At 52.2% G+C, this 26,830-nt stretch overlaps 1 protein-coding gene across 6 annotated transcripts in view; it reads right to left on the minus strand.

The window, feature by feature from the left end:
* The window catches only part of Pde11 (Phosphodiesterase 11), a 376,721-nt gene that overhangs the window by 58,143 nt on the left and 291,748 nt on the right, over positions 1–26,830 (minus strand). For 4 of the 6 annotated variants that reach the window (XM_089581354.1, XM_089581357.1, XM_089581360.1 and 1 more), the window contains exons 2-4: positions 19,978–20,234; positions 2,032–2,367; positions 1,308–1,478 (exon numbers count right to left, since the gene is read on the minus strand). In XM_089581354.1, the coding sequence (XP_089437480.1) occupies positions 1,308–1,478; positions 2,032–2,367; positions 19,978–20,234 (764 nt within the window). Of the gene's footprint in view, positions 1–1,307; positions 1,479–2,031; positions 2,368–4,223; positions 4,349–19,977; positions 20,235–26,830 lie in introns of those variants that run through there. The other 2 variants (XM_089581356.1, XM_089581359.1) reach the window with 2 other exon arrangements.

The raw sequence follows: 26,830 nt of genomic DNA on the forward strand, positions 1-26,830 counted from the left end.
TCGGCCGCACCCGCTGCGCCCCAAGAACGTCTTCTCATCTGTTCTGACGTCCTACGCCTTCTTCGGAACGCTTTCACACCCTCAACACCTTCCTCCTTTGACCTTTCTTCCTCATCCTCTTAGAGATAACGCCGACGCCAAAGCCACGAAAATCCCGGGAACGCGGGCCCGCTTCCCGCGGCGCCTTGCTGCGGCTCGCTGTTGAGCGGGGCGCGTGCGCTGCTAGCAGACGACACTCCGCTAGCAGACGACGAGGGTGGCACGACATCATCACAGCGGCGTCTAATCTCTTCTGAGGCTAACAGAATTAGTTGCTCCTTAGGATGAGAGCGAGGCAGAAATCATACCAGACGGGGCAGACCAAAGGATGCAGCCTCCGTGTGACATATATGTATGGGCGCGAAAAGCCACGCGACTAATAAAAAAGGGCTGCCTCACGTCCCAAAATTTTTGGACTAAAATTTTGAATACTGGAAAACTGTAAGGTACTGGTACAGAAGTATTGAAGATAGGTCAATTTTCAGGTATGCAGCAAATTTTTTCTTTCTAATGTTTCCATAGCTCGCAGCACAGCGGTGGCCTAGTGGTTGTTGAGCATCCGCCTCGCATGCGGGAGGTGCGGATTTTGATCCCCAGAGCCGCCGGGTACCCACCGGTGATACAATGGGTACAAGCTTTCCCCTGGCCTGGTGCTCGGCTTCTCTGGGGTGAAATGCTTGGGAAATGTGTCTCTGACCCCACCGTGAGTAGAAGAAAAATACCTTGTGCCATGGCGCTCTTTGGCCACAGATGCCCTTGCGCCATAAAAAAATCACAATCATCAAGACTGCCATAGAAAACCAATGGGGAACGCTTTTGACGATAGCAAGAACGTTAAGGGCAAAAAAATTCAAGCCTGCATGCCGACGGGAGACCTGCAGATATAGTGATTGTTAAATTGAAATCTTAGAATATATGGGAAAAATTGCAGTCATAAACTCATTCCCATTCAAAAATTATTTTGTCCATAATTGTTGGGCATGAAAAAACTAAATTAATTAAACAAACTTCTGTTATTATTTTTGGGACTGTCCGTGTAATTATTTCGGGTATATCAGAATTTGAGTTCGAGACTCGTCAGAAACTCGAAAACACCGGCGTGCTGTTGCCGCTTTTGTTAAGGTCCATGCCCCTTTCACCTTAGGAGAAAATGAGAAAAAACACGTGTGATAAAATACGCCTCCCTCCATACAGCCTTACGAGGCTGTAGGGGTGTACACAGGTACGTGCCTTTTCAACCCAAAGACATACACAAAAAGGGGGCGCACCGTGACGTTCTGGAGAATCTTGTGGCAGAGCAGGCGGATGTCGAGCTCGTTGCAGATGTCCTTGACGAGCTCGAAGATGAGCTCGCGCTCGTTGAGCGCCTGCAGCTCCTGGCGGCTGCGACGCTTGGGGCGGACCAGGCCAGAGCCGCCCGGGGCACCGGTGACGCCACTCTGGCGAGCAGGGAGAGAACAGGTATAGGCCACAATTCACACCAACTGGGATGTACGGCGCACACAGGTTTTCGCCTCCTGGATTGATTAAAAGCTTTACACAATAGTAAAGTTCCAATACATTTAAAAAATTTGAGCTCTTTAATTACTTTTGAGTCAAAAATTCAGACAGGAGTAATGTGCACCCTTCGTTCAGAGAACACGTACTTAGAAAGCTCTCACCTTGGCCAGTACATGCTTAGTTCCGCCCGTCTACAGCTCGCCAGAGCTGAACAGGACCGAGCCTTCCAGTTGCAAGGTTAAACACTTTGTAACGACACAGAATTAATGCCACGTTATACAGAACATTAAAAATGAAAAGAACAACAAATATGCGTAGCGTTACACTGAACAAAATTATTGATGGCGAGTTACAGGAAACCGGGAATACGGTTATTGGGCTGCATTTCTTTCGCCCTTCTGCCATTGATTCCTGGTGTGTCTAAAATATTGCGAAAGATGGAACATAAAACCTCGCCGGTGTTCTCGCGGACGTGCACGGCGGCCCCCTCACCTGGCTCTCGGTGGCGGCGGGCAGCGTGAGGAAGGTGGGCGTGCCGTCGAAGCTGGTCTGCACAATGGGCCGCAGCGGGCTGCCGCGGTCGAACTCGCAGGCCGAGATCTTGCGCATGGGCGGCGAGATGTTGGCGCCCGCGCCGGAGGAGCCGCCGTTGAGCGAGCTCGAGCTGCTGCTCAGCGAGTGGGCCGCGGCCAGCATGGAGGACGAGCAGGCGCCGCCGCCGCCGGCCGCCTGGTCGCCCGGACCGGACGAGGAGGCCTGCACCACGCTCTGCGGCACGGCGTGCGCCAGGAGCCACGAGTCCACCACCTGCGGGTAGCAACGTCTTCGCTGACGTCGGCGCCAGCGCACGGAACACAGTTAAAATTGGGGGGACACTTGAGCTCCGCCTTAAGGGTATGACGCGATAGCTTTAGTGGGTTAATGCCCGTGTATACAGCATTGCTCATTCTCTACACTTAACATTCATAGATCCCCGAGAGCCGTCATACTACTCCCCTGGCGCAGTGGTGCAGCGGTTAAGCGATGCACCACTGCCCTGCGATGGCAGCTGCTGCCATCGGTGGGGCTTGGGCGACCCAGGTTGTTCTTCCCATTAACCTCTCGCGACCAGTCATTAATTTAACTGCCACCTGCCACGGTGGGCAGTTTTGCTCACCATCCAGTGGGCAGGTTGTGATGACGCCACAAGGTCACGTGACCCAGCTGGCCCACCCACCTCCTATAGGTTGCGTCTCTGGAGATTTCTCGGGGATTTTTGGCTCACGACCAACGACGACGACGCCGGATTGTCTGCGACACGAGCTGTTAAACGCTATCGCTATAACACAACGGCACTCTCGCCACACTAACGGAGCGCGCATCCGAGGAATTTGAGCAGCGGGCCCGAAGGGCGCCGCCGCTATCTGCGCGGAGGCATTCGCGAGGTGGCTCCATCGAGGCCGCGGAGTCTCGCCATGTGTTCGCACGCTGTGGTTACGTAACGAGCTGTGCACGAAAGTCGCGCCTTTCCGAGAGCAGGCAAGCGCTGTACATTCTTCGTGCCCACTACTGGATAATTCCTCCAAAGAACCGAAGAGTGAAACGCGCGAAATATCGGTTAATTTCGCGAGCGCGACGACTCGTCGGTAAATCTTGGAAAGCTATGTGGCCTTGACAAGTTGCACCCATATGCGGCTGCAAGGTTGCGCTGTGGCTAACGACGACGCGAACATCTCACGAGTTCCGGCCTTCAATGGGTCAAAAGTCATGCGTCTTCACAATGTGGACCCGGATGAGAAAACGACAGCATATAGACACTGCAGACTGGTTGAACGGGACCTGTCAATTAAATGACCATGTATGACACGGAGTCGCAGACTCAGTAACGGCTGTGCTCCGTGGCGGTAACGATTCTGATGGTTTACGGGGCGGCACAAATAGTTTGTAAAGGCCGCTTCACACAAAAGCCCTTGTCACAAAGCGACCAGAGCTCACGCGCAAAAAAAAAAAGAAAGAGTGCTACGTGAAATTACATGGAATCGATATAGATTATCGAGTATGGTTGTTTGCTGGGCCAATCAGCACGTCATTTAATGTAAAGAAAACCTAGAGAGAAAAAAAAGAACGAAGAAAGAAGGCACAGACAGGACGAGACGACAGGACGAACAGACCCCCCGGGCCCTTTACCTATGACAAAGGCTGTATGTGGGGATAGCCATCTGGCTTTGTATTCAAGGATATAAATATATATTTATATGGTGATGAGTATGAAGTCTGGGATAAGATAGATAGGGATGAGCAAAGGTGGTGATGCATCTCCAGTGCCCGTTCGACAAAGAAACTTATCTTCATCAGGGCTCGGATCTCATCGTTCATCTCTAAATACGAACACAATATCTATACAACCTTAACTATACAACTTAACTATAACTTAACTATACAACCTTACTGCCGCAATTGGTCCATCACAACATCGAAAGAAGCAGTTTCTTTTGACTGCTTCGTAATTCCGTGAGGCTTCACTGCTCACTGATAACTCTGACAATTCAACTTTCAAACTTACGAACTTTCGGACAGCAGTTTGACCATGCAGTAAATCTTTTTTTTTTTTTTTTTTTTGCGAATCCACGCACTCCCGCGAGTTGACACACGACGCTGAAAGTTGCTCGCCTGTGCACGCACGCCAACGCACGCCCAGCACGCACCACGAAAGTCGCTAGAAATGCTCAGGGGTGAGCAAGGGGCACCAGAACACGGGTCACAGAGCGGTGCACGTGCGGAACTGCGTCCGGTGCGCGCCTTCGACGACGCTGAGGGCTGACCGACTGGGGTGGAAGGCCGTCAGATCGGGCGGTGAGCTATATAGAAGTGCACGCAAATGGGGTTAGCGGGAAGAAAACAGTCCATGAGCAAGCACTTGGCAAAAGTATACATCGCACACACCAAGCGGAACCGGAAGGCGGCAGGGTTAGTACCGTAAGAACATGTGAGACAGGCTAAGTGGCAGGGTACCAAATTATGTTGTGCAAAAAAGTTAACTTCATGAATGTTTTAGAAGCAGGAATGCGAAATAAAAAGTACGGTTCTAGCGTAGTTACACAGAGTAGGACGTGTGAATGCACTTTAGGCAACACCGGCTAAAAACAACCGCATGCTAGATCTTATCGTCAGCCGCTATCGGCAGCTGCGCGCGGGGAGTGGGGAGGGGGTTCCGCGCGTTGACGGAGCAGCTGCGCAAGGCTTCCGCTGCTGGCGCTCCGTCCAAGGTCGAGGCTTCGCACATACCTCGAGTTTTCCAGCTTTGCTAGTGAAGTAGCGCTTTCGCATTAAAAAGAAGACAAAAAGGGAGTTACATGCGCAGGCGACAACTAAACTCTCCACCTTAGCATGACCCATCGCGTAGGTTTGATTTTGTGCACCGAAGTACAACTTGCTGCTGTCACCGAGTTTTGAGAGAATATTCGCATGGCGCCCAGGTTCTGAGGGTGGTCAGGCCTCAGACGTATGGGCGCCACGCTTCGGAGCCACTTCGAAACCACACGTCGAGTAACACAGGCAACGTGCTAATTACCATTCGCTTTTGACAACAATTTTTGAAGATACAGTTAAACTGGTGATGCAGTTCGATGCGGTTCATTGGAACCTTACCTTTAGCGTGGAAAAAGAAACTTGTTCTATTCGGCGTCAAACTACACAGGTTCTCCAGAAGTCCCAGTGGCGTGGCGGACCAGCTCTCGCACTGTTTATTTACACTGCACAGCGCCAACACAGAAGTTATTTCGACATGTGTTTAGCCTATCTTCTCAGCAGCATTCCGTTTCCGTGTTTTTATACAAACAGCGCAAAGATCGAGGTAAATAATCATTGAACAAAATGGTCAACCTTCGGTACGAAAGCCGTGCCGGGCGCCATCCCGGGTCGCGCTCAAGGTTCGTGTTCAAGCCCCTGCGTATCATGTGAGGACGCCTCCTAGGGTAGGGGCGCGGCATTGTGATTTTGTGGACGGCAAAAAAAAAAAAAAAAAAGAAACGGGGGAAAAAACCGGCTGTCGCATAGGTCCTATCTCTTTGGATGGAAACTACCGTTTGTTCTTTGGGATGAACATGTGAGGATGTCGAAGCCGCCGTTTGAGACTCAATGTGCGATCGAGAGTTAGAGACGCAAAAAAATTATATAAGAACGGCATTCGACAGGCTTCATATCCTGAATGTTGCAGCATTGATTGATGTGACCATCGCATCAATGTCACGATTTTTGTCTCGAGGAGAGAATAACGATGCTATAAATGAAGCCATGTACAAAATCGTAGTTTACGACACGAAACTATTGTTGGGAACGGAGGGGTCCTGGAGATGACTAACTCGTTTAGCCCCACAGGTACCGGCTCCGAATGACGATGTCGGACTGCGTTATCGAGGAAACTGTACAGAAGGGTTTATTCTACATATTTACAGATGAGAATCGAATGGAATGCGAATGCGAATCCTCCGATCACACAACAACATCCCGTTAAATACGGTTCGCGTTCCCCAGATCCCTGACTAGGGAACTTAGGTCGAATAACGTTGTCCAATCGGATGGGCCATTGATGACGCTGGCGGTACCACCCCCGGCACGGGGCGGTGCTGAAGCTCTCTCGCTCTCTCACAGCTTGGGGGATGAGAAGGGGAAGACAGTCATCAAACACAGATGCGTCACCTTGACCACTGCCGCAAGTGTTCTGTGCGTTGCCTCCGTGGGAAAGCAGAATCCCGCAGTCTTCTCGCAGGTGGTTGAACCTTCTCGAACTCCCCCGCCGGATGGCCGAAGCACGAGACCCATTCGACACAGCGTCTTTCAATTAGCAGCCTCGCTCCGCGTGACCTTGCGTAGCATCATCCCGTTCGGTGACCCGAAGGTCGACTCGGCCAACGTATACCGGTGCTTCTGCCGTGCTGCTGCCGTCGCAAGCTCCTCGCCGCAGCTTTGCCTAACGACGACACTCGTCTGACAGTAATTTCTCCCAGGCCGGTGGGAGACAGCCTCCTTCGATCGGTTCGGAGGTTCGGTGATTTGGAGTGCAACAGCCCCGGCCGTCGTCGTCTATGCTTCTGCCGCCGGCGCCAGGCCTCGTCATATCCCTTGCTTTGCGATGAGTCACACCCGGCTCCAGGACCACGTTGTCCACTCTTAACAGCTCGTCCGCGGCCCGAAAAATCTCGAATGGCCAGCGTTCACGACCGCTGGGCAGGAAGAGATGAGGCCGGAGTCGGGTGGAAGGGCCGGTTTCCAGAAATGGCATCCAAGCTCGAACATTCAACAAAGAATGGCATCAGTGGACTGTTCCACGAGACAGGGCACTGACCCACAAGCAAGCGCTCGGAATTTGCCAAAGACCCACCAGGCTTCCCACAATGACAATAAAGGTTTACTAAAACTTGACTGAATTTTGGCGTAATTTTGGTGCCGAGAAAGCGCAAAATATCCCCTTTGAAATCGCCAAAGACGGACTGCTTGGACCAAGGTTAAAATCAAAAACCCACACACAGTAGGTGGTCCTACCAAGTACTCCTGTCTACAACAATCGGCTGAATCCATCAGCATTTCCGTGCGGTTTTCCGTTCCTGAAACGCATCGAGAAATTCTGTTTTTAGAGAGCAGGACTCCGTCTAAGCAAGCGACCATTTTTTGGGGGGACAAAACTGTCATAAGCACGTTTGAGACGATGGTCAGTCTCAAATATGAACTTTGCGCCGTTCAAGTAGCTCTGGTAACCCGACAACATCTGTGCCGTCTAAACCAAACGCGCGCTCTTTGTCTGAAGCGCTGAACGCTTCTTCTCTACAGGTCAGCCTGCGGCTGACGTACTGAACATGGTGCTCTTCGTGGCCGTCGCCAACTTGACTTAAAATAGCACCCAGTCCTCTATCACTGGCGTCACACTGAACTTCTTTACTGAAATAAGTGGCCCGAATCAAAGGTCGGGACCCGAGCGCATCTCTCAGGCTCCTTAAAGAGTTCTCTCTTAGGTCATCTCAGTATACGTCAGTGGGGTTCCCTTTCGTCAAGGGATCAACGCTCCGTCTACGCGACTCTAAGCGTAGTTCTACTCGAGCTGCACTCCTGTGAGTGCCGTTATCTCTTGGTAGCATGGGAAATCGACACTTGTGATTTCTAAATCAGTGACGCCCTAGCTTTTCTATCTCAGTGACGCCATAGCCCTTGTCTAAGGTAAGGAAAAAAAAAAACAGTAACCTCCGATCAACTCGTTTTAACTCAAAAAGTAGCCTTTCCCTGCCTGATTTCATAAACACAAAAAAAAAGAGGAATAAAAAAAACAGCTACTTCAAATCGCCACGCGGGGGGGAAAGCTGACTCCCCGCCACTGAGTTGAAAGGATTAGTCTTTCAGACGCGCCCGCCGCGGTCGCGCTTTGACTGATTGTACTGCGGTCAACTCGTGACAAAAGGCTGCAGAAAAAAAGGGTCCCCGACTCTCACCGTCGCTTCCGCGCCCCCTCGAGGCTCTCCGAAAACCTTGGTCGCGCCTACAATCTGGGCGTTTACATGAGCCCGACAAAAGTCGGGTTAAGCAGGCTGTCGGGCCGAGAACCGGTTGTCGGGCTCATGTATACGCTAGGGGGTCGAGCAAAGGGACCGTCGAGTCGAGCTGGGCCAGCCCGACTGCAGGGGGTGGGTTGGCTCTGCCCGACCCGGCTGGAAGGAGCATGTATACGCTGCCGCATCGGCTTAGCGCCTCCTCTCCTGCCTCCTCTCCGGTCTGGCTGGCGCTGTGCAGCAACTCGGAGCACTCGGCGCGCGCGCTCTTTCTTAACGGCCTGTGCATGAGGGGCAGTTGCTATCTATCGCCGCAACTCTCCGGGGGCTGGTTCGGTTACTTTGCACATATTGCTGAACGTCTGCTCCGAGTACTGAAGAAGAACTTGACGACCATATCTTATGTAGCCACTGCTATCGGCACGCAAAGCAGGGAACTAGTAGATGGATCTCAAAACATTGAAGTCGGCATGCAATGATGGCGCATATTATTAGCGAATAGGGGTGTATCATTTGCGTCTAGCAGGAATAAAAGTGGGGCAAGGTATTACAGGGCGAAGCCACGGTTAGGAAAACATTTATTTTCATCTTCAGGGCTGGCACAGTCTCTGTTGATACTTGGAAATGTATGAATAAAATAATAGCACTTGCCGTTTGAAAACATTCGAAGTATCTGTGCCATCTGTTCTCACTGCGTGAAACACACCAGATCAGAAAGATCCTTTCGCTGCTTGTAATGACCTATACAACATTGTTGTGCGGCTCACAGTTCAAGGGATGTCGGTTACAGCCTTAAATGCTTTCGCGTTGGCTTGTGGATGAAACCAGACGGCTTGTGATTTTGGTTTGTCAATTTCTTTGTGTAGTTGACGAGAAGAATTCGGAGAAACTTCTCAGAAATGAGGTGTGTTAAGCATTTGGTGTGGCTTCTGTCAACCCATTCCGGGCAGCATAGGACGGGTGAATCTTCTAGATGTGGTTCAACGATTAGTTACAAAACTTCGAGAATTTCGATCGTGGGAGATACTTGACCGCCTTTTCAAAAAAAAAAAAAAAAAAACGCCGGAATCACTAGAAACCCCGGCTTTGGATAGCGGTTTTCACCATGCTTTGTTCTCTCGGCGCCTGCTCAGGCCGTAAGAAGAGAGCGAGAAAGCGCGCGCGTCGAGACCGGCCGTGCTCGGCGATTTTTTTTTTTCCGGCAGCGGAGACACCATTAGAAATCAAAGCGAGCCGCTGCTGGCCTCGAAGACAGCGCGCACGTGAACGGGCGAACCAACCGGCCGGAAAGAGCAGCAGCGGGAAAGGGAACTTTTCGTCTGGGAGGCTGGGAGTCTTTCCTCCTCTAGCAAGCGTGTAGTTTGCGTGCTCGACGCTAGGGGTAGCGACGGTCTCTGCCCGACAGAAAACCGGTTCATGTAAACGCGGTAGGGTCGGGCTCGTCAGCCCGACATCTGGCGCACCCCGACCCGACCCGCAACGTCGGGCTCCATGTATACGAGGCTAATGTCGACAAACGACTCTGGCTCTGGACAACGAGCAGTGACCAGTCCGAGAAGGTGCCTCTTTCTCTCGCCCCACGCAGGAAGCTCGGCTACCCATTCGCCATGCGCGCTTCCTAGAATGCGGTGCCAAATGTGAAGGACGATTCCTTTTCAAGTGCGCCCGCCGAACACGCCTGCATGTGTCGTCTCGGTTGTTCGACGCCTGCGTTCGCATGCGCTGAGTACCGCGCAACCTTGTGCCTTCTGATCTCTTGGGCCGCTTCGCCTTTTTCCTAACTGGCTTTTTGTCCGGACGGCGCGGTCTAGTCTTTCTTACAGGCCGATGCCCCTTGAAGCACTTCGCGCCTGTTCTGGTCGGAAAACGCACACTTCCTTTTCCGTTGCCGCAGTCAGCCCTCGAACGAGCTGCACATGTCGCCAGATCATTAACTGCAGTTGCAAGTCTATGAGGCGCAACGCGGGAAGGCTTCGCCTTTCCTTCCACCGCATTTCTTTCTTTCGCACCTGTGCGCGCAACCGAATTTAGGGCTTTGAATTTGATTCGTTTTCTCTTGGTTCTTGCCCTTTTTCTTTTTCTGCGCCTAGACTGTACCGCGTGCGTCTCCTGATCATAACTAGCTATCTCTAGTTTTTCCGTCGCACTTTGGAAATTTTCCTCAGATTCCAAACTGGCCTCTCCGGCTATGCAGCAGAGTGCCAGCTCCACGCAGCTGACAGACGGACATGAAACTGCCCCTGAGATCCCTAGCTCATTCCTTTGGGGGTTGTCCTCTCCAGCTTGCCTGTCGCTCTGCGCGCCATTCTCTGCATTGCTGCGCTCAGCTACAACTGAGCCCGCCTGGCTGTCGCTCTGTGCGTCATGCTCCACATCGCAGTGCTGAGCCACTACTGAGCCCGCTTGCCTGTCGCTCTGTGCGTCTTTGTCTACATTGCAGTGCTCAGCCACAACTGAGCCCGCCTGGCTGTCGCCCTGCGCGCCATTCTCTACTCTGCAGTGCTGAGCTACAACTGAGCCCGCCTGGCTGTCGCTCTGCGCGCCATTCTCTCTACTGCAGTGCTCAGCTACAACTGAGCCCGCCTGGCTGTCGCTCTGCGCGCCATTCTCTCTACTGCGGTTGTTACTCTCAAAGGGGGTTTCCGCTGTTTCTACCTCGAAACCTTTTTCGATAGGTAAACCTCCCTTTTCGCGGCCCTGCCGGTTTGACGCCTGTATCAACTCTACTGAAAGGGTCGCGCTCGTAACAGTCCCGACAAAGTTGTCCGTTGCCACTCCTGCCTCACCTGGAGGAGAATCCTCGCACTCGTGTCGTTGAGACGCTATCTCGGAATGCTCTTTCTTAGCATTACGTCCAACTACACTGGACACGGTCTCGGATTCTGCAGCATTCCTTGGACTACCGCACCGGTTGGACGCGTTCTCTGCCACTTCCCTCGTGGTGTCGCGATTTACCAACGCGGCTACGGTCACAGACTTTTCGGGTCTTATCTGCGGACCTATTTCATAAGCATCGCTTGCTCTTTCAGGAGTTCCGGCTCTCACAATACCGCCTTTTTTTCGCAGTTCGTTTTCAAGCTGTATACGCTTTAGTTTCCTTATTTCATCTTCAGCCTTCCACTTTTGCCGTTGCCGTTCTTTCTCTTTTTCCCACTCCCGATCAGCTGCTATTTTCTCTCGATCGGCTTTCTCTTTAGCCTCCTGTTCGGCTATTTCTTTACGGGCTTTTTCCCCTTGTACCAAATTCCACGTATCTACCAGCAACTGATCGTTATGCTTGACTTGTTTAAGAATGAATTCGCCCAATTCAATTTTGGTTAGTTTGCTAGGCACTTCAACTGACAGTTCCTCGCATATCAACAGCAAGTCCGACTTGTACAACCTCATTAGGTCCATGACAACGCTTTCTCCGCTTTGGCTCTGCTAACACAACAAAAAATGCCTTGAGAATAACCCTTCTCAAATGACAAACCCTTGATTCCCAGTCAAGATATTTCTCTGAATCTAAAGCCTGGCGAATCCCATAGCAAAACCCAAAACGCTCACCCGTGGAGAAAGTACGATGTCGCACGGTCCATCCCAGCTGCTGCCAACCAGTGTTGGGAGTGGGCCACACAGGCCCACCGCTGGAACCAGTGTTGAGGACGGGGGCATAATCCCACCACTGGAACCAGTGTTAAAGATGGGGCTTCTATCCCACCGCTGGAACCAGAGTTGAAGACGGAGGGGTCCTGGAGATGACTAACTCGTTTAGCCCCACAGGTACCGGCTCCGAATGACGTTGTCGGACTGCGCTATCGAGGAAACTGTACAAGAGGGTTTATTCTACATATTTACAGATGAGAATCGAATGGAATGCGAATGCGAATCCTCCGATCACACAACAACATCCCGTTAAATACGGTTCGCGTTCCCCAGATCCCTGACTAGGGAACTTAGGTCGAATAACGTTGTCCAATCGGATGGGCCATTGATGACGCTGGCGGTACCACCCCCGGCACGGGGCGGTGCTGAAGCTCTCTCGCTCTCTCACAGCTTGGGGGATGAGAAGGGGAAGACAGTCATCAAACACAGATGCGTCACCTTGACCACTGCCGCAAGTGTTCTGTGCGTTGCCTCCGTGGGAAAGCAGAATCCCGCAGTCTTCTCGCAGGTGGTTGAACCTTCTCGAACTCCCCCGCCGGATGGCCGAAGCACGAGACCCATTCGACACAGCGTCTTTCAATTAGCAGCCTCGCTCCGCGTGACCTTGCGTAGCATCATCCCGTTCGGTGACCCGAAGGTCGACTCGGCCAACGTATACCGGTGCTTCTGCCGTGCTGCTGCCGTCGCAAGCTCCTCGCCGCAGCTTTGCCTAACGACGACACTCGTCTGACAGTAATTTCTCCCAGGCCGGTGGGAGACAGCCTCCTTCGATCGGTTCGGAGGTTCGGTGATTTGGAGTGCAACAGCCCCGGCCGTCGTCGTCTATGCTTCTGCCGCCGGCGCCAGGCCTCGTCATATCCCTTGCTTTGCGATGAGTCACACCCGGCTCCAGGACCACGTTGTCCACTCTTAACACTATGAAGACGGTCCGTGTTTTTGCGAAGTGCGTAGGGCGGGGCTGCGGTGAGTCAGAGAAAGCGTTATGCACATGCAAGGTTAAGCTGCGATGAGTTGCGTGGAGAGAAAGTGTCAATGCGCAACGCGAAGAAAAGGAGGGACCAGTCTTTGGACATCTGACGGCTTCTCTTGACACGTACAGTCTTTGTCAAAAGTTTAGAGCCCAGGGGGTTCGCTTCCAAGCTTTATATTGGGACTCCAGGAGCATTCATTGAAGTGCTACCTATTGCAGGAGGCAGTACCAGAAATCTTCTCATGTTCAGGAAATTCTGAGCGCTAGAGATCCAATAAGAACGACACAGTGTGGCTCAAAAGAAAACCCCCTGGGCTCCAAACTTTTGAAAAAGGCTGTACTCTTAGTTTCTTTCCTTTTCCTCTGTTTTAGCGACAGTTGTTGGCACTACTAGGGCAGCACTTGTTTTGTAACTGAGAAAGGCCACAAAAAAATTTTAGCCGGCGGCCATGGGTGCCTGCGTGGTGCCAAAGTGGTCAGTGCGGTGGCGCCACACGGGAATGAGCGAGATCTGTGCGTAGCACGCTTGCGGTTTCATGTGATATTTACATTTGGGTACGCATATCGCAAAAATAAAACCATCTAATAGTGCTTCTTGGCTCACCGTCATGACGCCTATTTTTGTATACAACGTCATTTATTTACATGGACATGTAAGGAGAGGTTGTGCCTAACAGCGGCGCTGGCTACTCCTTTCTCGCACAAGAAAAGAAATGACACATCTCGCGACACGATGCACAGCAAAAAACACCTACAACACAATATACACACAATACACAACATAAACACGGACATTAAACGATTCACTCTGCAGAAAAAAGAAAAATGCTAGAAGCTACTTTACCGAAGACAAAGCGTGACGAGGGCATAACGGCGCTCGGCACATATTCTAAGTGCACAAGTTTTTCTCTCTTTCTTGTTTCTTCCACCACCGTCAAAACCCGGCTCTCGCAGCCGAGAATGATGCACACCGTTGAGCTAGCCAATGAAATATTTGTGCTATCAAGACGTTACGGCCCGTTTTTCGAACCGCGGAATGTATAGTCGCTTCGATCTGTCGTTCTGGACTGACCGGTACTGCTCGGGGCTGTCCGGAACCTCTGTGTGCTATTCCCTGTACCAGGATAGTCCCGCCTAAAAGACTGACAGTTTCGAAAAGTATTCTTTCGGCCAACGTATAGCTCTCGGGGAGTCTGAGGACGACTCTCCTCACCTGCACTCACATTTTCAGCCGAGGTGGATCGGACAGTGATGACTGACTAAGTGGGTGAAGAATCTTCTACACCGCTCAACGCCGTTTTTGGAGCACATGGCGGCGCTGCAGGCGTTTCAGACGCGCGCTCATTTCGTTCCTGTCTGCTTTCTGCTTTGGTTCAATGGCGAGCGAAGTGCTTTCCGCGATGGGCGCCCGCACAGCGATGAGACGTTCTCCTGCCCGTCGATTGCAAGGGAGTACACTCGTACACAAACCTGTCTTGAGCGTCGAAGGGAGCGCTCCGCTGTGCTCCGCAGCGCGCGAGCGACGTCTAGCGGGAAGCGCTTGGTTCGAGATAGCGCATGCCTAAAGTTCAGACCATGCTCAGTGCCGTCTCGCCAAGAAAGAAAGAACAAATATGGTTTGCCCTGTTTAAGTGGTATGTCGCGATTTAAGGAGTGCTCTCTATCTCTCGCCACCAGTAGAGCAGGGATGAGGCTAGCGATTGGGAGAGATAAAGAGAGGTGGTGGTGGTAAAAGAGTGAGGCAGGAGCTTGTGGGAATACTGGCTTTCCGCCGTTGCCTTTGCGCGGCTGTGCCGGCTTCCTGCGTTGTTTCTCCTCTTTCCCTTGCTCCCGCCTCAGGCGGTGGAGAGGCGGCTAGGTGACTAATCACTGTCATTTGGCCACAGCTCCGCCCCGGCTCCCCAACGGCCTTTGCCATTGGCGCCTTTTGGCGGGAAATCGGGACCCGCTACGGGCGGCCGCGCACTGCGCGACCGTCCGAGCGGGGCCCAGAGAGAGAGATCCCTCCGAGACAGCGAAAGGTGCGTACGTTACTGTTTGTCCCTGCCGGCCTTTGCCGTTCGGACCAGTGCTTACTCGAGCTCGCCCGCACGTGTCCTCTGACCTGCAGCGGCTCGAGCCTGTCCAGCGGGGTCCAGCGACCTCTGACAGGCGTACCTTGCGTTGAATGCCCACTCTCTCTCGCAACCGGCCCAACGGTCGACACGAGAGAGAGATCACAGCACTGCCGCGGGGACATTCTCCTGCAGCGGCGTGCTAGCGGTGCGCATTACTCGAGTCGCTTCGTGCGCGCAGCGGAGCCTTGCTCCTCGCGCGCCCCCGGGACGGGGTGACTATTGAGTGTGTGTGTATCAGCTGGAGGACGATGTGAATAAACGTCTCCTTTGTGAACTTGGAGGCCTATTTCTTTGCGGCGAATCGCTCTCCTCCCAGCGGAGGTTGAGTGCACCGCATCGGTGTCCCAGTGTGTGTGTGGTGACGGCTGATCGGGGCCCTTGGCTCGCGCGAAGCTCGAACCCGCGGTGGGTGGTGGCCTGTGTCCACTTAGAAACCCACAACTGGCGCCCAACGTGCTAAGTCACTGGCGCTTACGCCTTTGACGGCACATTAGCCGAGCAGGTCGCCTTGACGATCACGCTTGCGCACCGTGTCTAACACCCCCAGCGGGGCACTCGGCAGCTACATGTCGGCTCCCTACGGAGTTGTAGCGTCGTTTGATCCGATGGCTGCTGTTCCTTCGAATAGCTAGACACCGTGGTTGGCCGCGGCCCCCAGTGGGGTTCACGGCGAGACAACCCAAAATGTCGACCACGCGGCTCCCATTGGAGCTGTATCGGAGGCACCCTGCGGTGCATCCGCTGGTCGCATGCCTCAGCTGTGCAAGCTTTCCGCCCAGTGCGAAAGCAGTTCGTGTCACGCTGCCGCAACCGGCAGTTTCGAACAGCAGCAGCCGTGCCCCGCGAGCAGTCAATTGTGCTCTGGGAACGGCGAGGCGCTGGCCCGGTTCCCTGTGGAAACCACGCCGCTCATCGAACTAGGAGCCTTGCCTCCCTCGTTCGTGTAGCCCGCCCAAGCCTCCACTGAGGCAGGGGTGCAGTGCGCTCAGTTGGCTGATGCGGCTCCGCGAGCCTGCGGGTCGGCTAGCGCGCTGGGCTCTCCTGATACAGCATTACGACTTTTCCGTGCAGTGTCGAAAGGGGAGCACAAACGTGGTAGCTGACGCGCTATCCCGTGCCCCACTCGCCAGCGGCGCCTTGACGCCTGTAGGCGGAGGGGGCGAAACAGCGGACGAGCCGCCGGGCGGCAAGGAGGGGGAACCCGCAAACGGGTTAACCCATTCCGCTAACCAGGCAAGCAGCGCTTCGCAAAGCGGTCGAGAGGCAAACTCTTCGTGAGCGCCTCGGAGTTGCCGACGCGAACGGAAATTTTGGCTGCAAACCTGAGTGGGGACGAGACCATGCTCCCCTCTGGGATGACTGGAATCGTTTTCAGCCGTAAGAGCTACTGAAAGCCAGCAAAATGACCCCTTTTGTCGCGAGGTGAGCGACGGTCTCAGGGAGACGGAGCGCCGTGACGCTACTTGTATTGTAGCGGGCGCAGGGGGGCAGAAGCCAGCGTGTGTCGCGGCGAACCCCGGGGAGTCATATTTGCTGGACCATGACGGGCTCGTGCTGAAGTACATAGCCACCGATGACGAGTCCATCGACCCGTTCTAGGTGGTTATCCCCAAAAGTCTAAGAGGCGCACTTTTGCGATTCTCTCATGACGAACCACTGGCCGGTCATCTGAGTGACTCCAGAGTTTTTTGCAAAACTGAGTCAATCGGTGACGTGGCCCGGCATGAAGCGTGACATTATCCGCTATTGCCGTTCCTGCCATGTCTGTCAAGCGGTGAAGTCACGGGGTGGCAAGCCGCCTGGAATGATGAAACCGATTGACAGTGTGCGTCCGTGGCAGATGGCCACCTGCGATTTGATGGGGCCTTTCCCCAGGAGCAAGCAGGGGTTCATTGACCTGAAGGCCTACGCGTCACGGTCTGATGAGCTTGCACCGGTACCCATTGGTATCAAAGGCAAGTTTAAAGGCACAACTGGTGCTGCGGAACGCAAGCGTACGGAGCACCGGTACAATCTGAGGCGACGGTCACCGGTGTGATTGATGCCGGACGGCGGACTTTTCCGCAACCGAAGGCACGCAGCCTCAGCTAGCTGGCGAGCTTTCTTGTCAGGCCCTACCCAGGTGAAGCACGGTGTGTTTTTTTTTTTTGTTGTTGTTTTTGGCAGCATGATCAGTTCCAGCCTTGTGTGTTTATCAGTTTATTTATTTGTTTGCTTGAGTCAGTTTCTAGCGACTTTCGTTTCCTGCTTGTACGTGTGTTTTTCGTTCTAGCGTACCGAGATGTACATAGCTAACATGCGTCTGCGTTAGCCTTCAGTTTTTTTTTTTTTTACCCGGCTTGTACATAGGGAAACTTCAGCCCTCTCGTGCTTGCTCTTATCTTCCAGAAGGATTGGATTAGGTGTCGTTTGTACAGCGCGCCTTTTCTCATTTCCGGCCCGACTGTGGGTGGTTGGCTCGTTAAGGAGCCGTGTGTCGCGGTGCGAGTTTTGTGCGGCCCGTATGGAGGGGAAGTTGGCGGGGCGTTTGGGACGATGGGGGGCGGAAAGTGCACCCTTTGACCCTCGCCGCGGCGCCTCTGGACGCTTCTGATGAGGGGGTCGTTGTCGCCGACCAGCGTCCGCGCACTTGCGGGTGTATGCGTGGTTGTGGCTGTGACTGTGCGCGCGCGTAACCATGAACCAAGGCGACGCCTGGGAGTTGTGCCGTTGTGTCCTTCTGCGTGAGCGCGAGGATGAGAAGGACCCCTCGCTGTGGACAAGGTTACACATCTGGACGCCGCCGAACGTCCTCGCCCGTTTCAGCCGGCGTGAAAGGGGTGCACTAACTTTCTTGTGCCCGAACGTGATGTCGTGTCCAAGGGCGCGAGGTCAGTGCTCTGCCGCGGCCCCGTCGTCATCAACGCACCCTACATCAACGGAAAGAAGACCGCCATCAGTCGTCGGCCCTCCCAACGCGTTCAACTTGAAGCCTGCGAGCGGTGAGTCGCCGACCGGCCCACTGGGCCGCGCCATCGAACTTTGAGGCTGACATCCACCTGTCACATAGTTGTACAGTTGAATTCACATCGCCTTGTGTACCGTGTATATAATCTGCAAGCTGTTTTGATTTACTGAAGCGTATGCCAGTGTTTGTTTGTTTGCCTTGTTTTTCCTTTGTTTTCTTACGTTGTTCTGGCTGAAACTGAAGTGTAGCTAGTTTTTCTTTTGTGTATTCATTTCTTTATTTTGGAACTGAAGTGTAGCTTATTTTTTTTGTGTATTGATTTCTTTATTTTTGGCCGCGTGCTTTGCCGATGGGTAGGAGGGCATTTAAGGAGAGGGGGATGTGGGAATACTGGCTTTCCGCCGTTGCCTTTGCGCGGCTGTGCCGGCTTCCTGCGTTGTTTCTCCTCTTTCCCTTGCTCCCGCCTCAGGCGGTGGAGAGGCGGCTAGGTGACTAATCACTGTCATTTGGCCACAGCTCCGCCCCGGCTCCCCAACGGCCTTTGCCATTGGCGCCTTTTGGCGGGAAATCGGGACCCGCTACGGGCGGCCGCGCACTGCGCGACCGTCCGAGCGGGGCCCAGAGAGAGAGATCCCTCCGAGACAGCGAAAGGTGCGTACGTTACTGTTTGTCCCTGCCGGCCTTTGCCGTTCGGACCAGTGCTTACTCGAGCTCGCCCGCACGTGTCCTCTGACCTGCAGCGGCTCGAGCCTGTCCAGCGGGGTCCAGCGACCTCTGACAGGCGTACCTTGCGTTGAATGCCCACTCTCTCTCGCAACCGGCCCAACGGTCGACACGAGAGAGAGATCACAGCACTGCCGCGGGGACATTCTCCTGCAGCGGCGTGCTAGCGGTGCGCATTACTCGAGTCGCTTCGTGCGCGCAGCGGAGCCTTGCTCCTCGCGCGCCCCCGGGACGGGGTGACTATTGAGTGTGTGTGTATCAGCTGGAGGACGATGTGAATAAACGTCTCCTTTGTGAACTTGGAGGCCTATTTCTTTGCGGCGAATCGCTCTCCTCCCAGCGGAGGTTGAGTGCACCGCATCGGTGTCCCAGTGTGTGTGTGGTGACGGCTGATCGGGGCCCTTGGCTCGCGCGAAGCTCGAACCCGCGGTGGGTGGTGGCCTGTGTCCACTTAGAAACCCACAAGCTATAGGCTGATCTGGTTGGCACTGAAATTGACGAGGCGTGGGCAATGCAAACCAGAGAGACCAGTGAAGTATATCACTGCTGCACTCGACAAGTTAGGCTCTCACCCAACCATCTCACCACCGCCCCAATAACCATCTCAGCTAAGCATGCACCATCTAGCCTGCAACTAAGCAATTTTTTTTTGTCCACTTTGAAAAGGCTTCACACCAAGCGTAAGTTCAGTCCCTTCGAGTCTGGATCCGCCGGAGTGCCTACGTACTGTCGAAGCAATATAACATGCGAAGCTCAATGCCAGCTGGACGCATCGGCTAACGAGGGCCACAAAGTTCATCATGAAGGAACACGTGTCGGGTCGCTGAGCCGAACATTTTGAGGCCTTTTCTCGAGACTGCGCTGAGAGGCTACGCACGCAACTCATCTCTCAAGATCCAAATTTTGGCGAGTATACTGACATGTTCGCCTCGAACACAGCACTTTTCTTTGACAGTTAGCCTTTATCAGCCCTCCTGCATGGTTCGGTGGCATGCCAGCTGGACGCATCGGCTAACGAGGGCCACAAAGTTCATCATGAAGGAACACGTGTCGGGTCGCTGAGCCGAACATTTTGAGGCCTTTTCTCGAGACTGCGCTGAGAGGCTACGCACGCAACTCATCTCTCAAGATCCAAATTTTGGCGAGTATACTGACATGTTCGCCTCGAACACAGCACTTTTCTTTGACAGTTAGCCTTTATCAGCCCTCCTGCATGGTTCGGTGGCTTTACAAGTCCCTATACCCTCTAGAGTAATATCATTATAAGCAGTATTAATAATAAACAGTGCTATTAGCATTATGAAGAGCAATACTTGCCAGCTGTGACACCACCACATGGATTGTGGCGTCACCTCATACAATTGGACTAGACTTGTCGAACCACCCTGCGTAATCTGTTTTACCTAGTCCGGACCTCTCGTCTTTTCTTTCCTCTTTACAACATCAAAAAGAAAAAAACGCAGCGAAATGGAGAAGGGAAGAAGGAGAGCAAGCAGGTGCTGCACAACAGAGGGGGCGCACCTTTCGCGAGGCCTTGCGCATGAAGTAGTCGCCGACGAAGGCCGGGTGCTCGTCGAGCCATGCCTCGACGCGGGCCTCCTCGAGCTGCTCTCCGCCCCCCTCGGAGTCCTTCATGGCGGAGGAGGAGGGCAGCAGCAGCGGCGGGGGCGCCCCCCGCGGGTGCCAGCCGGGCTGCCACAGGGGCCGCCAGAGCGCGCGGCCGCCGCCCCCGCTAGTCTCGCCCGCCGCCAGCCTGCTCCGCTTCCCCGACGCCGGACCTGCGCCGCAAAGGGACGACGACAGGGTCAGTGACGTATGTGTACACAGTGACGTAGACATTAACTCAAGTTCACATCCACATTGCACGATGACAGTCTTACTGGAGAACACAAGCATACAACATGGCGTGCACTTGGTGCTTTCAACGGTCCACGCTACATTCTTTATAGTTGTGCCACTTTGCGTACAATATATATACCGCGTTATGCAAGATGAGAGGCCCGTGTACTGTGCGATGTCAGTGCACGTTAAAGAGCCTCAGGTGGTCGAAATTTCCGGAGCCCTTCACTACGGCGTCCCTCATAGCCTGTGTCGCTTTGGGACGTTAAACCCCAATAAACCAACAACCCTAACATTCAGACACTTGCAAACCGTCCGCTGTCAATTACATAGCAAGGCTCAAAACTTTTCCACCCGGTAAGGACTACTAATAAATCGTGTTTTTAAACACGCTTCCCGTAACAACACATGGCGACAACACCCATCCTATATGTAAATCGTGGACAACGTAAAACAAACATACTGCTTAACGGTCACTATATTCAGATACGACTCAAGAGCGAAGCGGCTAATACCCCTCAAAACAGCCCCTCAAGCCAATGGCGTCGACCCGATTTTCCCCCTAGGCAGATATTCCCCTTCTCCCCTTAACCGACTTGCTAGCGTGAAAGCGCACGGGGTGGCAGATGAATGGGGAATCACCGGGACTTAATCGAATTAACCGCGGCGTAATGAAAATCGGTCGACCCCAATGGCCGGAGGGCCCCCTTTGAGGGACATCTATCACTTCGAAGGCCTCTGCCAAATATTGCCAAATATACGTGAATGCCAAATGTATGCCAAATATACATGAATAACATGCATCCATAGAGAATGATTTAGTGATTTCATTTATGGAAGTTTAACGTCTCACAGAGACGCAGGCTATGAGGGACGCCGTATAGTGAAGGGATCCGGAAATTTCGACCACCTGGGGTTGTTTCACATGCACTTACACCGCACAATACACAGGCCTCTAGCATTTCGCCTCCATCGAAATGTGATCGCCGCGGCCGCATCTGGAGAAAAATAATGGCAAAGCTGATGACATTTCCACCCATCGGACGCGTGAGCACTTCGCGCTGTCTCCGGCAGACACTCTCTGGACCTTAAACGAAATTCCGCAAGCAGGTTTTTTCACAAATATCAATCGACCTAAACAAGATGGCCGACCACGCGCTTTGAGTGATCACTACGCCAGGGCTTGCGGTTTTTTGCTTGATCCTTTTAGAATGTACTTCCTGTCAAAACCCTTGGCGCTCGTCCGGTGGCCTTCACAGCCGTTCTAGCTAGAGCTCCACTGTTTTGGCAGAGCCAACTGAGATATGAGGAAAGTCCGTTTGCGGAATTTCGCGAAATGTTAGTGTCATTCACACAGGCCGCCAAGGCCGCGGAACAATGAGGCTATAATCTGCAAAAGCCACGCTGCGAAGAAGCGCAATCAATTTTCGTGGTGTCTGATTGTGGCGCACATACGCTGAAGCAGTACGACCAGCAAAGGAGAAACCACAGCTTTCCTTCAGACCGCAATTTTGCTTGTAGGGGTCACTGTTGCGGGGTCCATTGTAGGGGTCCACGGGGTCCACGGCCTCCAATGCAAGCGAAGACAAGTTAGGGCGGATATTTATTTGTGGATGCAAGTCATTCGCTTTGCCTGGAATGTAAGAGGGCACTAAACAGTATACGGGGTAGAGCACAGGCGCCGTTCTCGGGGTGGAAGTCGCACCAGTGGAACTGTACAGTGACAACTATATCCGCTCCGTCGCGTATATTACATATCGCATTCAGAAGATATCAGTCCAGTCATAGGACCTGGCAAAGCCATAAGGCGAGGCCGGACCATCAGGCTAACCACCATTTTGCAGAGTCAGTGAACCACTTCAGGGTGAGCAACTGGGGGATGGTGCAGTATTTTCGCGCCGCTCAAGCCCCGGACTACAAACGGCTACTGTGCCACCTTCTACGCTTCTCTCTACAGCACTCACACGGAAGGGAGGTCGACATAAGTAATTTCTGGACCGCCGTTTTCTGCATACCACGGTTTCGCAAGAATCCGAGGGCGTTGTTACCTACAGGAGCTTCTAGCCTTGCAAAGCAATGCCGGTAATAGCTCCGCCCGAACGCGGCCAACCTTAAGGAACTGAGTGCATACAGTTCGTCCATCAAGTGCTCAGAGAACGACTCAGCTTCGCGTACCGACCGGTGGCAGTTATGCGCCAGTTTTTCACATTTTGTTTTCAGTGCGGTGTCCGGTCGGAAATGACGGCAGAAGCTTTCGGCGCAACGACAGACATTTCTGTCGCACGTCAGAGTCGGTGCCAGAAATACGACAAGAATTTGTCGTCCTCAAGACGGCTGCCACAACAACAAGCCCTCGTGTCGTCACGACAGAGCTGGCTGTGTTAAGATGACGGACATTCGTGTCATGCAACAGGAAATGCTGTAGCTGCGGAAGGCAGTCCCAAAATACGGCGAGAATTCGTGGTCTTCGTTTCCGACTACAAAAACACGCGACACTGGCGGTGACGCGAGGGGAATGACAGCCAGCAAATTAGAGAGCAAGTTAGCAACTCCTCCAGCGGGCTTTTCTGTAAAGCGCTGATCTTCACTCGTGTTTGGTCTAGTTTATGAACAGTGTTTCAGCTAATATATTCAGCAAAAATTCGGGGAACGCGATGGCGTTAATGGATCCCCTCAGCGGGCTGGGCTCCTCCTCTTTGCATATCATTTCGAAGACACGGGCACTGTCACGTTATTCCTTTATTTTTATTTTTAATTTACCTTTATATAGATTTCTTTATTCTTATTTATTGTTTATATATATATTTATTATTTTTGTTCGTTAGTTTATGTTTTAACCTTTTTTTTATTCTCCACAAGACACACAAGGCCTCCCTTTAACCAAGACCATCGAACGTGCCTCGATGGCAGACAAATTTGGTTAATGCTTCGCCCACGCTGATTGTGTCCTCTAACTTCTGTGACCGTACTTGTATATGGGCTTTTATGCATGAGGCATAGTTTGCTGTGCGCTTTCCGGAAGTACGTTTTTCAACAGAGTTCTTCATTTCAGCGTCCCGAAAATGTTTGCATAAAGACCTGATTTCAATGCTTTTTCCTCTTCCTCTTTACATTTCAATCTATTTTGGATTGCCGGGGCATGATGTACTTGCATGGGTGCAAAAAATGTTACTTTCACTGTGCACTTCCTTTTACAAGCGACATGCGGTAACATTGCAAGTGAAGTCATGGCTTCAAAAAAAAAAAAAAGAGCATTTTTTTGTGTCGCCTGTAAACTGCCGCGTCAGTAATGTCCCTGAAACAACTGAAAAATGCTTCATCAATTGTAAAGATGCAATTCTGTTCTGGGATGACCTGCAACGGACCTTGAAAAAACGAATTTATTCGACTTCTCAAGCCATACGATACCTTGTGGGAGTGCAGTATGTTGATGAACCCCTTGATACGTTTTGTTTTCTGATTGGGCTACATAGCTTATGGAAAACTCGAATGATGGACCGGCACTTCGAATCAGTTGCTTCGACGAAATCTCATTTCTGCCAAATGATTTTTCGTCTGAGGGAAGTGTATGAGCAGACAGACTTTAAACCGGAGTGACCCTCTCTCTTGGTGGAGTGTTCAGCCTTACCTCCCTTCTAGTGCTCTGTTGCTTCGTCGTTTTTTTTTTTAAGATTTCTTTGGTGCCATTTCCTAAAAGCTTTGTAAATAGTTCATGCAAATAGATCATAATTTTATTGTAATAAATACCATGTTACCAAAAAAAGTGCCTCGATGGCCTAGGGGTAGCGTGTCTGACTCGCAATTCAAGTGTCCCGGGTTCAATTCCCCCCCCCCCCCCCCCCCCCCCCCCCCGCCCAACTTCTTTTCAGAGAAGTTAATTTACCTTACATCATTACATGTCATAATGACATGTAAGGATGTCGTTACATCCATGTTGCTGCCTTACAATCCCAATTTCTCTGATGTTCTAATCAATTTCAATTCCGTGTGACGTAACGACCCTGTAGATAATCGATCAATGAGAATTTCGTTTGTCACACCCCCGGGCTTGCCGCCTAACGTGCGAATCGCGTTAAAATGGCGGATTTATAGTGCCTCTGCAGTGCGCGTACCGCAACTGTCAGGCAATGCGAGACCGTCAGAGGTGCTGTACACTGCCGGATGCAGAGAGCAGACACGACGACGACAATTTGAGGGGGAATACCTCACAGAGAGAGTAAGTACGGGGTTTAAGTGGTCCAGTCTTGGCCGACCGGATGGTTGGTACCGATGCAATTTATGAATTCCGACTCCAGTAAATAACTTCTTCGCTGTCCGGTCATCGCTTGTGCACGCAAAGGCGAAATAAGAAGTTGCCTCGTCATAGCGCCCACACATGTTAACCTTTATCCGCGAGGTACATAGCGAGGTGAAAACCAGGACCGCCATGTTCTACCGGTCTGGCGATATTAGGAGGACGCTTGAGAGAACGAACGGCTAGCTTTCGATCTTTGCATCTCTGCTCGATTATGACTGCTGGTCGTGAGGGGGTGTTCCACAGCGTTCGATGCCGCACTGAAACACGTGACATGGCCCCGCCGCTATCTCCAGGTTTCGTAGGCGCCACAGAGGGATCCTGTGCTTCCATGCCGATCGTCGCCTCATATCGCCTCATATCGCACAGCCTATGTGAGCGGCGGCCAACCAAACTTAGCAGCGCTTCCACGACGATAACTTCCCGATCATATATCTCGAGGCACGACCATTCGCGAAGCCACTGGCAGCATAGATTGTCTAAAAATTGCATAAAAGACACACGGCGGGAATGCCGGAACGTGCAAGCATCGTATTTAGCAAGTGTTTCGCCGGAAACGTTGATTCGCCTATACGGAACCATAGCTGTGCTATTCCACAGGCACCGTAGCTGCGCCGCGATTCAGGTTATCGTATACACACGAAGTCTCTAATGTATTCACGCAGGCTTCTGAAGTTCTGAACGGCACTTTCTGAACGTTTACCTCGGAAAAAAAAAAAGCCCTTCCTCAGCTGCTGCTGAATTGTCGATGTTATTCATCAGCAGCTGAGGTACGACTTTTTCCCGAGGCAAACGTTCAAAAGTGCCATTCAGAACTTCAGAAGCATGACATAGCCAAGCCAAAAACGAAGTTCGCACTTTCCGGCATTCTCGCGGTGGATGCACGATCGCAGCAGCGCGGTTCCGAACATATACCGGGTGTTTCAGCGAACACTTTCAAAAATTTTCATAAATAGGCTTTTTGGGGTAAACACATGGCTTTTGCGGCACAGTATTACCAGTGTTGGCGTACACCAGAAAACCGGTGAATCGTGTTAAGTAGCAAGCTGGTTAACTAAATTTTAATAATTAACTTTTTAACTATTAGAGTTAGGCGCCTAGTTGCAATTAGAGATCGGCAGCCGGTCATAAGTGATAGCCATATGAGTTTTTAGAATTTTGAAAACGCGATTATCCTTGGCGCTGTGGCTCGGGAAAATTTGGCTTTTCGACTAGTTTCAAAACACTGTAGCGCTTCCAAGGGCGAGGACAAAAATGAACAGAATGAACACCACGAGCGCTCGTGGTGTTCCTTCTGCTCATTTTTGACCTCGTCCTTGGTTGCGCTACAGTGTTTTGAAACTATGTACTACCAACAAGCCAAAAAAGCCACCCTAATGAACTATATTTCGGCTAGTTACGTGCACTGGAGGGATTGCTTTGCCTGCACGCTTTCGATAGCGCATGTATTTTTCGCACGATGCAGTCAAATTTTGTACAGCCACAGCAGCGAGGGCAATCGCGTCTTCGAAATTCTGAAAACTGATATGGCTATGACTAACGACCGGCTACAAATATCTAACTGCAACTAGGCGCCTTACACTAATAGTTAAAAAGTTCATTATTCGAAATCAGTCAACCAGCTTCCTACTTAAGACGATTCACCGTTTTTCTTGTGTCCGCCAACACCGGTAATACTATGCCACAAAAGCCGTATTTTTACCCCAAAAGCCTATTTTTGTAAAATTATTTAAAGTGTTCGCTGATACACCCGGCATATATGCAAAGAGCACGAAACACGCACCGCCGTCTCATGAAAGTGGCGCCGTTCTCGCACATCGCTGCCGACGGAAACCGTTGCGTAGCACCGCAGCGCAAAAGAGGCCCGAGGGAACGACTGTAGGCGGCGCACGCTCAAAGGACACGCGCTGGAATTAGTGCGGAGGAAGGAGTGCGCAGCTAGCTGTGCGTTCATCCGTAAAGCGCGATACGAGCGATTTGCGACGGGCTGCTGCCACCACCGTCGTAGCACGTGGCAATGTTCCAATGTCGCAGCGCTGAGATTCGAGAGCTGGTGTCAGTACTATCGCGCGTTTGGTACGCGTCAGTCAGGAGTAACAAAAGGAAACAAATAATTCTAGTTTCCGCCGAACGTACAGTAGTTACTAGACGTGAGAAGCCGCGATCGTTGTACAGCACCTTCCTCCCTACGCAAGCGGATCTTGCGCCCAAACGATGCCCTCAGACCGACCAGCGCGAGAT

The sequence above is a fragment of the Amblyomma mixtum genome, chromosome 3 (assembly GCF_055824585.1).
Source record: "Amblyomma mixtum isolate Tamu chromosome 3, ASM5582458v1, whole genome shotgun sequence".
Classification (NCBI taxonomy): Eukaryota; Metazoa; Arthropoda; class Arachnida; order Ixodida; family Ixodidae; genus Amblyomma; species Amblyomma mixtum.